Consider the following 15671-nt stretch of genomic DNA (forward strand, 5'->3'; position numbering starts at 1 on the left):
GTTCCCCAGACACAACCATCAGTTGGCATGGCCCCGGGAGCAGTCTCTGTCCTCCCATTATCTCTGTCCTATGCTATTCCCACCCCTAAAGGAGAATCTAATGCTGTTGGTTCAGCTCCACTTTTCAGTGAGGGCGATCTAATAGAGGACAGTCAGCAGCTACTGCCCAGCCAAGAAGTGGAGGAGAAATCCACCGCTAGGCGGGCAAGTAGTGATGAGGAGAGTGACGTGGGAGGTGGTGTTACCAGCATTCAGGGTCCTGAAGCAGACACTGTTGAGGAACCTGAGGGGGACATCAGTGAAGTGCATACACTTGATGATGATGAAGCAGATCACAATTGCGAGCCGGTGCAGAAGGGGCTTCATCATCATCAGGAGAAGAGGGTTACAGGTATCCCGTGATGCAGCAGCTGAGCCAGCAAGGTGGTAGCTTGGTTGTCAGTCAGCATGGTGGCAGAAGCTGAAATTCTGGAGCCATACATGCCCAGGGGAGACCACCTGCTCCACGGCAGCCTACTTTCCCAGTAGGTAGTGGAACAGGGGTTCATGGAGACGGCAGCGGTAGCAGTCAATTAGTGCGGACTGTTGGGAAAATCAGCTACTCGGCGGTGTGGCAGTTTTTCTTCAAGCATCTGGAGGAGGTTAACATAGCCACATGCAAGATGTGTCGGCAGAAGGTGAAGCGGGGCCAGGGTCCCAATGTTGGCACCATGGCCCTGCGTCAACATATGCTGTGCCACCATAAAGCGGCCAGGGACAACCGTGGCTCCAATGTGGTGGTCCAGCCTGCTGCATCACCCAGTGGCACGCCGCTCCATGTTTCAGCCAACCAAGGCTCATCCACCTCAGTCGAAGGGAGTTGTGTGTCATACCCTCCTTCTGTCGCTCCAGATGCTCCTGCTCCTCCTTCTTTGAGCCAGTCATTCCGCCAGCAATCCATCGGTGAAGCCATGTCCAAGAGATAACAGTATGCGCCCACACATTCAACGGTGCAGAAGCTGAATGTGCTTCTGTCGTTGGTGCTGCACCTTTCAGAGAACTGATGGCTTGTGCCGAGCCGAGATTGAGAGTCTCAAGCCGTCATTTCTTTGCGAAGAAGGCAGTTCCAGCCTTGCACAATTTTGTGAAAGAGAAGGCCGACGTCTGGGCCTGTAACTATGGTCAGGGACATTACATGTCATTTACGGCCCACCGGGTGAATATGGTTCCTGCACAGCCACAACAGCAACATGGACAGCTCACTCCGATTCCTCCTCCTGTCAAAGGCCGTTGGTCCTTTGACAGTGTGTGACTCCGCCTCCTTATCCTCCACCGTGTCCTCAGTCTCCACTGCACGGACAAGACTAAGTGCCCCTTCAGCATACCATGTGTGCAGGGCACAGCGGTGTCACACTGTTCTTCACATGATTTGCCTTGGCGAACGGAGTCACACAGGGGAGGAACTGCTAAAAGTCATTCATAAAGAAATCGGAGCATGGCTTCATCCACGAAAACTGGAAATGGGAACCATGGTGACTGACAACGGGAAGAACATCTTGTCTGCGCTGCGACAAGGAAGGCTGAGCCATGCGCCCTGCATGGCACACATGTTCAATCTGGTTGTCAAGTGGTTCCTGAAGTGTCCCCCCATTTGCAAGACATCCTAACAAAGGGAAGGAAACTTTGCATGCACTTCAGCCACTCGTACACCGCAAAGCACACCCTTCTTGAGCTGCAGCGTCAGAACCGTATTACCCAACATATTCTGATTTGCGATGTTTTCACATGTTGGAATTCCACCCTCCGTATGATGGACCGACTATAGGAACAGATAAAAGCCATCACCGATTTCTTGATGATCAGAGCGGATAGGGGGACTCCCCTGTGGAACTTCATTGTCAGCCAGTGGCAGCTCATACATGACACCTGCCGTTTGCTCAGGCCATTTGAGTAAGCCACATTATTAGTCAGTTGCCAGGATTACGAGATGAACGTCGTCATTCCACTGCTTCATTTCCTACAACGTGTTGGAAATGATGGCTGGTCAGGGCACTGGAGACATGGCGCCTACATTTCATGGCCACATGAGCCCTGTGGGGGCTGAACTGGAGGAGGGGGAGGAGCACAGTGGAGCACAGTTCAGGTTGGGCGAAATTGGTGGTTTTTCTAGTCATCTGACAGAAGAGGAGGAGCAGAGGCAGCCAGAGAAGCTAGAGGGTTATGAGGAAGGCGAGACAGAGGACCCAGACAGACTGTGGCAGTATACATTGGGGATGGAGGCAGGGAGTACCTCCAAATCACTTGCACAAATGGCATGATGCATGCTCAGTTGCTTGCTTAGTGACCGCCAAATTGTCACCATTCGGCAGCGGGATGACTTCTGGCTCTCCACCTTATTGAACCCTCGCTTCCTGCACAAAATGGGGGACTTTTTTACACCCACCGAGTGGGGGGACAAACTGACCTATTACAAAGACATAATACGTAGTCAGTTGGCCAATGCCTATCGGCTCCATCGTCCATCCTCTCACAGGTCTGACTCGGGGGGGCCCTCTGCACTCACCTTCACTGCTATGGCTGCTGGGGAGGGGTCAGGTTGCAGCAGCAGCCTTAGTCTACAGTTGCTGATGAGTACCTATCTTCACCCGCATAGTGAAGCAACTCATCAGTGGCAGGTAGACCTGGAGCAGGACCTGAACAGCAGGTATGCAGGTGGTGGCATACCTTGACATGCCCAGGCCAACACACCTTCAAGATCCTCTGGACTTCTGACAGCCAAACTTGATTTGTGGTCGCAACTAGCAAAGTTTGCCCTGGAAAAGCTGTCCTGACCAGCCAGTAGTGTGCCATCAGAGGGGGTGTTTAGTGTGACAGGGGCCATTGTCACCCCAAGGTGAACTCGTCTGTCCACGAAAAATGTGGAGAGACTGACCTTTGTGAAGATTAATCGGGCATGGATCAGCCAGGATTTCCACCCATCAATGCCTGCTGCATGAGAGTACATTGACCATGGTGCCACACCAACACTTTACAAATATGTATAGTGCCAAACAGATTTAAGGCACTGCTCCCCAGTTACAAACATTCCTCCTCATCAGACCTTTTTTCACCCTCCTCCGTCACTGGGTACTGGTATTGCCACCAAACGCACTCACACGGTCATTTTCAGGACTCCTGATGCTGCTGCTGCCACCTCCAGGCTGTCTCATTCTGCAACCATATGTTCTCCTCATGCTGTTGCCTCCTCCAGGCTGTGTCATTCAGCCACCATATGTTCTCCTCATGCTGCCGCAAACTTCAGGCTGTGTCATTCAGCCACTATTTGGTCTCCTCATGTTGCCCCAAACTTCAGGCTGTGTCATTCAGCTACCATATCGTCTCCTCATGCTGCCACCACCTCCAGGCTGTGTCATTCAGCCACCATATGTTCTCCTCATGCTGCTGCAAATTCCAGGCTGTGTCATTCAGCCACCATGTGCTCTCCTCATGCTGCTGCAAACTCCAGGCTGTGTCATTCAGCCACCATGTGTTCTCCTCTTGCTGCCGCAAACTCCAGGCTGTTTCATTCAGCCACCATATGATCTCCTCATGCTGCCGCCACCTCCAGGCTGTGTCATTGAGCCACTATATGGTCTCTTCATGCTGCTTGTACATTACCTAAACATTTTTATGGTAGCACTAGCTAGCATAAATCTTCAATTTAAATTAGAAAATTAATCTTATCATCTTAGGGATTGTAAGGCCGTATGGTCCTCATGCTGCCGCCAACTCCAGGCTGTGTCATTCAACCACTATATGGTCTCCTCATGCTGCTGGGACATTACCTAAACATTTTTATGGTAGCACTAGCTATCATAAATCTTCAATTTAAATTTGAAAACTCATCTTTTTATCTTAGGGATTTTGAGGCCCTATGGTCTCCTCATGCAGCCGCCAACTCCAGGCTTTGTCATTCAGCCACTATATGGTCTCCTCTTGCTGCTGCTAATTCCAGACTATGTCATTTTGCCAGATTATGGTCTCCTCATGCCACCTCTAAGCTGTGTCATTGTGCCGCCATGTGGTACCTTGTTGGATTTGGTCTTTTGCAACCATTTTATTATTAAATCTAAAATTTTAATAAAAAAAAAAATTGGTAAGCGATAACAATGAAGCATAACTGATTAATTGAAACATTTGCACTTTCACAGTCATGGGGGCGCTGAGAGGCAGGGGCTGGAGCAGGTGGTATCTCACCTGGCGGAGGACCGCCAGCTCGATGCTCACCAGAATTCACATTAAATAGAAATTACATAAAAATTCTCTTTATTCTTTTCAATTTTGATGCCATCTGGTTTCCCTGCTGCCACATCCAGACACTCTGCAGCAGTGATTTTAATAGTGATGCCTATAATCTGCATGTCATACTGAATAAAAGTATTATTTCACTAACACAGCACACTCCCTTTGCGTGTTTGGACAAGGCAAAGTGCTCTACACCCCTATTGAGGCTATATGGTGTCTTCATGTTTCCACCACCTCCAGGCTCCTCATACTGATGCCACCTCCAGGCTCTGTCATTGTGCCGCTCTGCAACAGTGATTCTAATAGCAACGCCTCTGATCTGCATGTCATTCTGAATAACAGTATTATTTTACTAACACAGCACACTCCCTATGCGTGTTACAGCAAGGCAAAGTGTTCTACACCCCTATTGAGGCTCTCTGTAGGCCAGAAATAGCCATTTTTAATAGCCGTTTGCCGCAAATAGATTCGGACAGAACCACATTTTTGCGGAAAATCCAGGGAATCGGCCAAATTGAATTTTTAAAAAATTTGCTCAGCTCTATTTTTATATTTTCACTATACTATATGTTAACACAAATACAAGCTAGTCTGATCCCCAGGGATCAAATTAAAGAAATATGAAATACATTAGGCATATTTTAGTACTTAGGCTATGTTCACACCATAAAAAAAGCGGACTTCCACCCTAATTATGCAGAAGTGGAATTCCGCATCTTTCTGCATTTATGCAGAATTTCTGTGGAATTTATGTGGAAGTTCCAAATGAATTCTCAGTGCCCAGTGCTTTTCATTCATTACTTTTGTTAAATTTCATGTGGAATCCACATGAATTCTGCGCAAATTCTGCACAAAATTCTTATCACTTCCGCATTTTTCTGAGAAAAAGCCACATTCACTTCAATGAACATCTTAATTCCGCATAAATTTTGGACAGGACCTTTCTTCATTCTGAAGCGGAAAGACCGATGAGGAAATTCAGCAGTATGAATGGGTCCATAAAGTGCAACTCACCTTTTTGCACTTTATGGACTGTGTGCTGCAGTGATATCCTTTTGCTATGTGTGTTTTCATTCATGGCATACTATTTTGCCTTCTTCTATTTAATAACATGACAGTGATTTAATGATTTTAAGTCTAAAGAACAAGTAAAGCAAATAAAGAGGATGAAGCAGTATTTCCTGTATGTGTTATTGGTAAAACTGTATGTCATGCGTACACCACCATTCACATACCAAATACCATTTAAATACCATCAAAACACACACATTATTTATCTTTGTATTTTTATTTTTTTAGACATTGGGACTGTTTTAAAAGTTGTTTCTGTTCCCAAGGAGACTTGGCATGATTTAGAGGAAGTACTTTTGGAAGAAATGACTGTGTTCAGGGTAAGTACACCTTCTTGTTAACAACACATATGACATATATATACAGGTATATGTATATATATATATATATATATATATATATATATATATATATATATATATATATATATATATAGTAAATTTGAGTAGCCGTATTAGTCCAGTGATGCAGATGCAAATCAAAAAATGTTGCAGTATCTTGTAATACTTTTTTTATTGGACTAACAATGTCGCAGTATCTTGTAATACCTTTTTTATTGGACTAACATTGTTTGTCCAATAAAAAAGGTATTACAAGATACTGCAAAATTTTTTGATTTGTGTATATATATATATATATTTTTTTTTTTTGTGTGGCCATAATTTTTTTCAGCGTGGCCTTTTAAGGGGTATTCCGGGATCTAAGCTTTTATCTCCTATCCAGAGGACCCGCTGCAATCTCCCTGAAGAAGCCGCATCTCCAGTGTTGGAAACTTCCAGGTTTACAAGACTGGAAACAGGACATAACGTCACGCCCCCTCTGTGACGTCACGCCACGACCCCTCCGTTCATGTCTATGGGAGGTGGCGTGATGGCCATCATGCCCCCTCCCATAGACATGAATGGAGGGAGCGTGGTTTTTTGTCACAGAGAGGGCGTGATGTAGCGTCACATCTCCAGTCTCGGAAACCCGAAAGTTTCTGAAACTGGAGATGCAGCCCTGCATACAATGCGGGTGCTGCAGGGAGATCGCAGAGAGTCCCAGCGGCAGACCCCCTGAGATAAGACATTTTATTCCCTATCCAGTAAAAGCTTAGATCCCGGAATAACCCTTTAAGCCTCTTGGGAATGGAGTTCACCAGAGTTTCACAGGTTGCTATTGGAGTCCACTCCTCCATGACAACATCACAGAGCTGGTGGATGTTAGAGACTGTTTTTGGATGCCCCACAGATGCTCAATAAGGTTTAGGTCTGGAGACAAGGCCAGTCCATCACCTTTACCCTCAGCTTCTTTAGCAAGGCAGTGGTCATCTTGGAGGTGTGTTTGGGATTGTTGTTTGAATATTACCCTAAAACCCAGTCTTCAAAGGGAAGGAATCATGATCTGCTTTAGTATGTCACAGTACAAGTTGGTATTCTGTAGCTCCCCAGTAGCACTTATGCTGGTCCGGACCATGACCCTTCCACCACCATGCTTGACTGTAGGCAAAACACACTTGTCTATGTACTCACCTCGTTGCTGTCACACACGCTTGACACCATGAAGTTTATCTTTGTCTCATTGACCACAGGACATGGTATCAGTAATCCAAATCCTAAGTCTGTGTGTCTTCAGCAACTGTTTGTGGGGTTTCATGTGCTTCATTTTTTAAAATGGCTTTCTTCTGGGATGACAGCCTTACAGACAATGGCGGGGCTTCTAGCCCCTTATGGACATGCACCGTAAATGTATGGCGCTGTACAGCGCCATACATTTACACGGCACGGCTGTGACGAGAGCACAGGAGCTGCGCACGCTTTATTCCCGGCAGGTCCCGGTGGCTGTCAGCAGCCGCGGACCCGCCGGCAATGGCAGACATCAGCGATTGCGCTGTCGTCTGCCATTAACCCCTCAGATGCTGTGATCAATACCAATCACGTCATCTGCGGTAGTGCGGCACTTAAAATGCCTGATCTGATCGCTTGCAGCACTGCTGTGGGGATCAGATCAGCTAAGATGGTGGACGGAGATCCCCCCTCCTGCCTCAGTCTGTCTCCCTGGGTCTTCTGCATTGATCTTCCTTCCAGCAGACCGGAACAGAAGATCACCAATAATACTGATCAGTGCTATGCCCTATGCATAGCACTGAACAGTATTAGCAATCTACTGATTGCTATAAATAGCCCCCTATGGGAACTATAAAAGTGTAAAATAAATGTAAAAAAAAGGGAAAAAAATAAAAAAGTGAAAAAAACTGTGAAAAAGCCCCTCCCCAATAAAGTTTTAAATCACCCCTTTTCCTCATATTAATACACAAAAGCGTAAAAAATAAATAAATAATAATAAACATATTTGGTATTGTCGCATGCGTAAATGTCCAAACTATAAAAATATAATGCTAATGATCCCCTACTGTGAACAAAGTAAACGTTAAAAAAAAATCCAAAATTTCAGCTTTTTGGGCACGTCAAACTGCAATTTTTTTAAAAATAAAAAGCGATCAAAAAGTCCCATATGCGCAAACGTGGAACTTCAACAAACTACAGATCATGGCGCAAAAAATTAGCCCTCACACATCCCTGAATATGGAAAAATAAGAAAGTTAGAGGTGGTCAAAATAGGCAATTTTAAACATACTGATTTTGCAAAAAAAAATCGTATGAGATTTTTTAAAAGCAGTACAATAATAGAAAAGTATGTAACTATGGGTATCATTTTAATCGTATTGATCCAGAGAATACAAAAAACATGCAATTTTTACCGTAAAGTGTACAGTGTGAAAACGAATCCCCCACCCCAAATTTACAAGTTTATGATCTTCGTTTAAATTTCCTTACACATGAAATGATTAAAATGAGTGATGTCATTACAAAGTTCAACTGGTCACGCAAAAAACAAGCCCTCATATGGGTCTGTGGATGGAAATATAAAAGAGTTATGGATTTTAGAAGACGAGGAGGAAAAAACAAAAATGCAAGAATAAAATAGGCTGTGTCCTTAACCCCTTAAGGACTCAGCCCATTTTGGCCTTAAGGACTCAGACAATTAAATTTTTACGTTTTCATTTTTTCCTCCTCACCTTCTAAAAATCATAACTCTTTTATATTTTCATCCACAGACTAGTATGAGGGTTTTTTTTTTTGCGCGACCAGTTGTCCTTTGTAATGACATCACTCATTATATCATAAAATGTATGGCGCAACCAAAAAACACTATTTTTGTGGGGAAATTAAAACGAAAAACACAATTTTGCTTATTTTGGAAGGTTTTGTTTTCACACCGTACAATTTATGGTAAAAATGACGTGTGTTCTTTATTCTGAGGGTCAATACGATTAAAATGATATCCATTATTATTTACTTTTATATTATTGTTGCGCTTAAAAAAAATCACAAACTTTTTAACCAAATTAGTACGTTTATAATCCCTTTATTTTGATGACCTCTAACTTTTTTATTTTTCCGTATAAGTGGCAGTATGGGGGCTCATTTTTTGCGCCATGATCTTTACTTTTTTTTTATACCACATTTGCATATAAAAAACTTTTAATACATTTTTTATAATTTTTTTTAATAAAATGTATTAAAAAAGTAGGAATTTTGGACTTTTTTTATTTTTTTTCGTTCACGCCGTTCACCGTACGGGATCATTAACATTTTATTTTAATAGTTCGGACATTTACGCACGCGGAGATACCAAATATGTCTATAAAAAATGTTTTTTACGCTTTTTGGGGGTAAAATAGGAAAAAACGGACGTTTTACTTTTTTATTGGGGGAGGGGATTTTTCACTTTTTTTTTACTTTTACATTTTTTTACATTTTTTTTACACTTGAATAGTCCCCATAGGGGACTATTCATAGCAATACCATGATTGCTAATACTGATCTGTTCTATGTATAGGACATAGAACAGATCAGTATTATCGGTCATCTCCTGCTCTGGTCTGCTCGATCACAGACCAGAGCATGAGACGCCGGGAGCCGCACGGAGGAAGGAGAGGGGACCTCCGTGCGGCGTTATGAATGATCGGATCCCCGCAGCAGTGCTGCGGGCGATCCGATCGTTCATTTAAATCGCGAACTGCCGCAGATGCCGGGATCTGTATTGATCCCGGCACCTGAGGGGTTAATGGCGGACGCCCGCGAGATCGCGGGCGTCGGCCATTGCCGGCGGGTCCCTGGCTGCGATCAGCAGCCGGGATCAGCCGCGCATGACACGGGCATCGCTCCGATGCCCGCGGTTATGCTTAGGACGTAAATGTACGTCCTGGTGCGTTAAGTACCACCTCACCAGGACGTACATTTACGTCCTGCATCCTTAAGGGGTTAAAAGGGTTTTCCAGGCAAAAACTTTTTTATATATATATATCAACTGGCTCCAGAAAGTTAAACAGATTTGTAAATTACTTCTATTAAAAAATCTTGATCCTTTCAGTACTTATGAGCTTCTGAAGTTAAGGTTGTTCTTTTCTGTCTAAGTGCTCTCTGATGACACCTGTCTCGGGAAACGCCCAGTTTAGAAGAGGTTTGCTATGGGGATTTGCTTCTAAACTGGGCGTTTCCCGAGACAGGTGTCATCAGAGAGCACATAGACAGAAAAGAACAACCTTAACTTCAGAAGCTCATAAGTACTGAAAAGATTAAGATTTTTTAATAGAAGTAATTTACAAATCTGTTTAACTTTCTGGCACCAGTTGATATAAATAAAAAAGTTTTTGCCTGGATAACCCCTTTAAGGTCAAAATGGGCTTGGTCCTTAAGGGGTTAGGGAAGAATACAATGCTTCACAGAGTCACTGAGCAGCAGCCCACAGAGTGTCAATGGGTCTATAACTGCTGAACACATAACACCTAAATATGAAATAGTTTAGTTTAAATTATGGGCCAGAAAACAAGTAGAATTCTGTTTATATTAAAAAAACAATTCACTAAAACTCACTACAACAAACAACTCTTGCATGGTATCCAGTTGGGTGTTTGCAATAAGCTGGCACATAGACACTTTCACAAGCGCTACCACTGGAATACTTTACATATTGGCCCACTAATTTGAAAGTTATATTTTACAGACTAAATGATTGAAAATTAAATGGGAGTAAGTAGACTATTTTCATATTGTTGTATTCCACATAGAAGCTATATTTTTGTCTCTAAATCTTTTCATTTGCCAAATTCATTTTTTTGACGGTATTCTATTACAAAGAAGTGAGTTCTTCCCAGCCCTTTGAAATATTATTTCTACATGAATGAGCACATATTGCGTGCAGTTTATGAAAGACTCTCCAAGGCATCCTGCAGGTGTTTAAAATTCAGTGTTAATATGGGCTGCTTAGGAGAAGTGAAAACTTGAGTGTATAAAGTTGGAAGGCATATCATCCAGACTCAGAATAGCTTTAAAAAAATAATAATAGTAATGACTTTTCAAATAACATTACCTCACAGTGGTTTAATAAATAAATCATTATAGTAAACAATAAATAACGTATCTCCTTAAAATGTTCTGTTTTGGTACATCTTGCACAAGTTTTAACAATATGTTGGAAGAATTAATTTTTATTGTTAGATTTACCGCTTTTCAAGTATGTTTTGTTCTTTTTTTTATGTGATTTAATTATTATTATTTTTTTTTATCAGTGTTAATATAGCTAAGCCCATCTATGTTTTTGTACTTCCCCTCCAGGAACCTACAGCAATTTCATCCATGGAGATTTCCACAAAGCAAGTATGCAATGGCTTTTACTTCACTATGTTTCCATTATACTATAGTTTTAACATCTTCCTGACAGTACCTTGGCTGAAGCAGATCTATTAATTGTGATAACACATTTGTTTCCTATAATTTCCCATTAGCTGGTTGTAGAACAGCATCATTAAAGGCCACGTAAGAAGGAAACTATTAAATGCTCTCAATGCTCTTGTGTCACAAGCACAGCGTAAATTTGTCAGCTAGTTGACTGTGAACTTGTTCCATAGTTTATCTTGGATTATCTCCTGGCATATAAAGTTTCCATGCATAGAAACACATCTTAAATGGAAATTCATCTTTACTGCTAATTTGAAACACATTCCATAATTATATAGAGTGTATATTGTTGTTCATGTGATTTCTTTAAAGCACCACCTTTGTAGCGCTAAATGGGTTCTTCAGTGTCTTGGCGACCATGTGTTGCTACCAATGTAAAACAACATAGGAGAAAACTAGACAATAATATTCATGTCCTACACCATGGCCAGCATTTATCATTGTAGGTGTAAGTGAAGCATTTTTCTACACCTTTTTTTTTTTTTGTGTGTGTGTGTGCTGGTAATGTGTAGGAGCACCAAATTTATTAAATGGTCACAGAGCATTTGATACATTTTTGTGCAGGTCACATTTTCTGAAATTTCTCTCTTCACATGGACCAAAAAGCTAAGCTAAGTCTGGGCTGGTGTAGTTTTAGAGACTTTTTAGTGGCTTTGCGCCTTTTTTGCACCTTTTCACAAAAAGGAGCAGTTGATAATACCCTTCCATATCATGTGTATTGCCAAAATCAGTGGATTGCAACTCAAAATCAGCAAAAATGCGTAAACCAAAAGGTGCAAAAAAGGCACAAATAAACCCTGCTTGCGCATTTTTTGCGTCTTTTGTAGACACAAAAAACAGTCTAAAGACAATGATAAATGACCACCCATATATTTGAATAAGCTTGTATGTAGCTCCTTCAATTACAAACCCAAATACAAACACTGCTCACTCGACTCGGTACAAAGAGTGAGGATGTTAAATGGGTACACCTTCTCCACATTTTAACTTCTTGGATACTATTTTCCTTTTTGCAGATTTTAGTCTAGAGTTGCAGATTTGCTCTGTGAATTTCCATGCATTCTGTAAACAGAAAAAATATATTTCAAGATATTGCTGCTAATTCAAAACGTCCACAGCTAAATCTGCTACAATGTAAATATATTGTGGATTTTAATATGTACCTTTAAAGGTGTACTTCGGAGGGGAACAAAAACTTTTTCATATCAACTGGTGCCAGAAAATTATACAGAATTGTAAAAATGTAAAAAATCTTAAACCTACTTGTATTTATGAGCTGCTGTATGCTCCAGAGGAAGTTGTGTAGTTCTTTCCAGTCTGACCACAGTGCTCTCTGCTGCCACCTCTGTCCATGTTAGGAATTGTCCAGAGAATGAGCGAATTCCAGTAGCGAACTATTTATGCTTGAGACAGTACCTGATAGAAACAGAGGTGTCAGCAGAGAGCACAGGGGTCAAACGAGAAAGAGCTACACAACTTCCTCTGTAGTATACAGCAACTGATAAGTACCGGAAGTCTAACTATTTTTAAATAGAATTTACAAATTTGTATAACTTTCATGTACCAGTTAATTTGAAATTTTCTTGTTCCTCCAGAGTATCCCTTTAACTTTTCACTAACTTCTGATCTAGCATAGTGACATGTGAGAAATTGTAATTCGTGGGAGTCCAGGTGTTGAGAGGCTGAGCACTATGACCCTTTATTTCTGCTAAGCTCTCCTTGGAAAGCTAAGTGTGCAGTGTATGGATTAGTTTCTGCTCAGCTCTACTTAGAAAATCTACTTTTGTTGAATACACAAAGAACCAAGAATCGAGGGGGCTCAATCAGTAATAATGTGGGTGCTGATAAGTGTACATATACATATGAACCTGAAAGCAAAAGAAAAAAAGCGTAACACTGAGAAAATATCAGCACACCAGTATTGTTATGCATAATGAGACAAATCTTTATTAAATACATATAAACCACTACAAACAACCACATACAGGTAATAGGGAGGAAAAAGGAATAAAATCAATAAAAAATATGGGCTACACAGTAAAGCCCAAGCACAACTATAGGGAGGGGCCATGAACCCCTCACCTAATAATTGGCACCCGTCCCTCTCAATAAGATATGAGCACACTCCCTCCAGATACCATAAACAATAAATGTATATATGCATATGCAAAACAAGGGAAAGAAAATAATACAGCAAATGCTATCAATATCAACTGTACTCCGATAATAGATCCCTGTATATTTGCAAGCGTTAGAAATGGTTGGAAGCAAACATCCCAGACTGGATGGAGGGATAAGAAGATGATGCAAAGAGGTATGGGGATGGGGCCACAAGAGACCCCATGCGTTCTGTCGCTCCTAAGGCGACTTCCTCAGGGGTGTTGACAAACATACACCACACACTCAGCGAGCAGAAACAAAGGGGCACAGTGCTCAACTGAGAGATCTATGAGGGTCTTAGCAACCAAACTCTTACCAGTCATGTCAGAAGTAACTGAAAAGTTTGCGTGCACTTTATCTAGAATATTGAAGTGAATTAAGAAATTCTAAAATAATGCTGCAACATTTTGCCAACATAAACTGAAATAAAATAAAAATATTTTTTACACATTATATGAATAAGATTTCTTTAAATTTCAGCCACTTTGCTGTTATTTTAATATGCTGTAGATTTGCCAGACGCAAATCCAAAGTGGAAAATCCAGCTCATGTTGCACATCAATGCAATCTGATACTTTAAGACACATTGCATAGCATAAGAAACTTCTTACAATAAGCTGACCTGTGATGAACATACTGTAGTACATAGTACAGTATTACCATATGTAATAAAACCACATCAAAACTATATTTTCCAAACCCAATAACTGGAAACTATTTACCTATGTATTTTTAAACTTGGAAAGCAGACTTTAATGTAATACATTCAATGTCCTGCTGTCCCATGATACTTTTCTTCACGCTCAGATGCAATGTTCTAAAAATCCAGATGAAGCTATGCATAATACATAGGCAAAACAATGTGAAAAAGAATTTATATTAAATGAGGATTACGGTGAGGCTGTCGTGTCGCTTATGCGGCCACACAATAAATTATTTTTCACTATTGCCTTTGTGTGATTTAAGGATATGTCGCACAATACAAGCAGGATATCTTTGGCTCTTAAGTGCTGTATTACCTGGATATTACAAATGTTTAAACAAACACCATAACACAGTTTGGAAACAGCTTTCAGAATCCATATGGGATTTTTTTTGTCTGTTTGAGTTAATTGTATTTGGCAATGGAACATGTTTTATTTGAGAGCAGGGAAGGATCTGTTGTGCTGGCAGAACTACAGTTAAATGCATCAAAACATATATTCTCTGCTTAACTCCGGAAACACAACTACAGGCTTCAAGGCTTTCTGTCTTTCTAAGTGTTGGGCAGTTTGACACTTAGTGAATGGGGACTGCTTTCTCCCATAACGGGAACTGTATTTGACATAACGCCCGGACACTGGATTCATCTGTAGATTAGGATTTGCTTATAAAGAAGCACATGTTGTACAGCTTGTAAATTGTGGTTGTACTGCATGTAGTGTATGTAAATTGTACATAACCATATGGCCACAGTAGGCTCCATAAATATGCAAAACTGTGGCCAAAATGTTTTTAAATTAATGAATTCAGTTGTTGTCCTGCAGTTATTGGGGCGACTACAGTACCTCTGATCAAAATGGAAAACAAACAATTAGGCAGCTATAAAGGTGCAGGGATATCAGTACTGGAAATTCTGGAAAATACACTTGTAAGACTATTGCACCTATACACAGAAACTGTTACAGCATTTTTTGAAACATTACAAATTTGCATTAAAAAAAATTCTTATGCCCAAAAACCTATTTAAGACTGTGTCGCATCCTTTTCCATGTGCCCTATAAATATCATTTAGGGATGACTCCTCCTTGTGTCTCTCTTCTACTAGTCAAAGCAGAGCACTGCTTTAAAGAGAATAGCATTTCTTTAAATTAACACCATGTTCTTCCAGATTTCTATCTACATCATAGTGGATCAGATCAAACAACCCTCTTATCTAAAATTCCAATGCTCTTTGAATGACATTGTGTTGTTTAGCTAAAAAAAAGGTTTAGCTAAAAATAGGAAAAAAATAATTTATAATAAACATAGAGGCATATAATAGAAAGTAAGAAAAAAGTGGAATACGTTTTGTACGTTTTGTCAATGAAAGTCTTTTACTATGCAACTTCTTCTACTAATTTAGCTCTTAACAATAAAACATCTATTTTACAGCAACAACTGTACATTGGTTCACCGATGGGAGTTTCCCAGATCCCTTTACACCGCTGTGATGTTTATGGAAAAGCATGTGCTGAATGTTGTCTTGCCAGGGACCCCTATTGTGCCTGGGATGGTTCTTCATGCTCCCGCTACTTTCCTACTGCTAAAAGGTGATAACCTCTAAGACATACTGCTTATTGTATTAGCCTGTGGAGTCCTACACTCTGTGTGCCTTTAACATTCTTCTGACATGTCATAATCTCCATAACATAT

The 15671-nt window shown here is 41.1% G+C and overlaps 1 protein-coding gene across 3 annotated transcripts in view; it reads left to right on the plus strand.

Moving 5' to 3' along the window:
- The window catches only part of SEMA3A (semaphorin 3A), a 265980-nt gene that overhangs the window by 216251 nt on the left and 34058 nt on the right, over positions 1 to 15671 (plus strand). For all 3 annotated transcript variants that reach the window (XM_056573400.1, XM_056573403.1, XM_056573401.1), the window contains exons 12-14: positions 5563 to 5654; positions 10995 to 11036; positions 15411 to 15568. In XM_056573400.1, the coding sequence (XP_056429375.1) occupies positions 5563 to 5654; positions 10995 to 11036; positions 15411 to 15568 (292 nt within the window). The remainder of the gene's footprint in view (positions 1 to 5562; positions 5655 to 10994; positions 11037 to 15410; positions 15569 to 15671) is intronic.

The sequence above is a fragment of the Hyla sarda genome, chromosome 4 (genome assembly GCF_029499605.1).
Source record: "Hyla sarda isolate aHylSar1 chromosome 4, aHylSar1.hap1, whole genome shotgun sequence".
NCBI classification, from domain to species: domain Eukaryota; kingdom Metazoa; phylum Chordata; class Amphibia; order Anura; family Hylidae; genus Hyla; species Hyla sarda.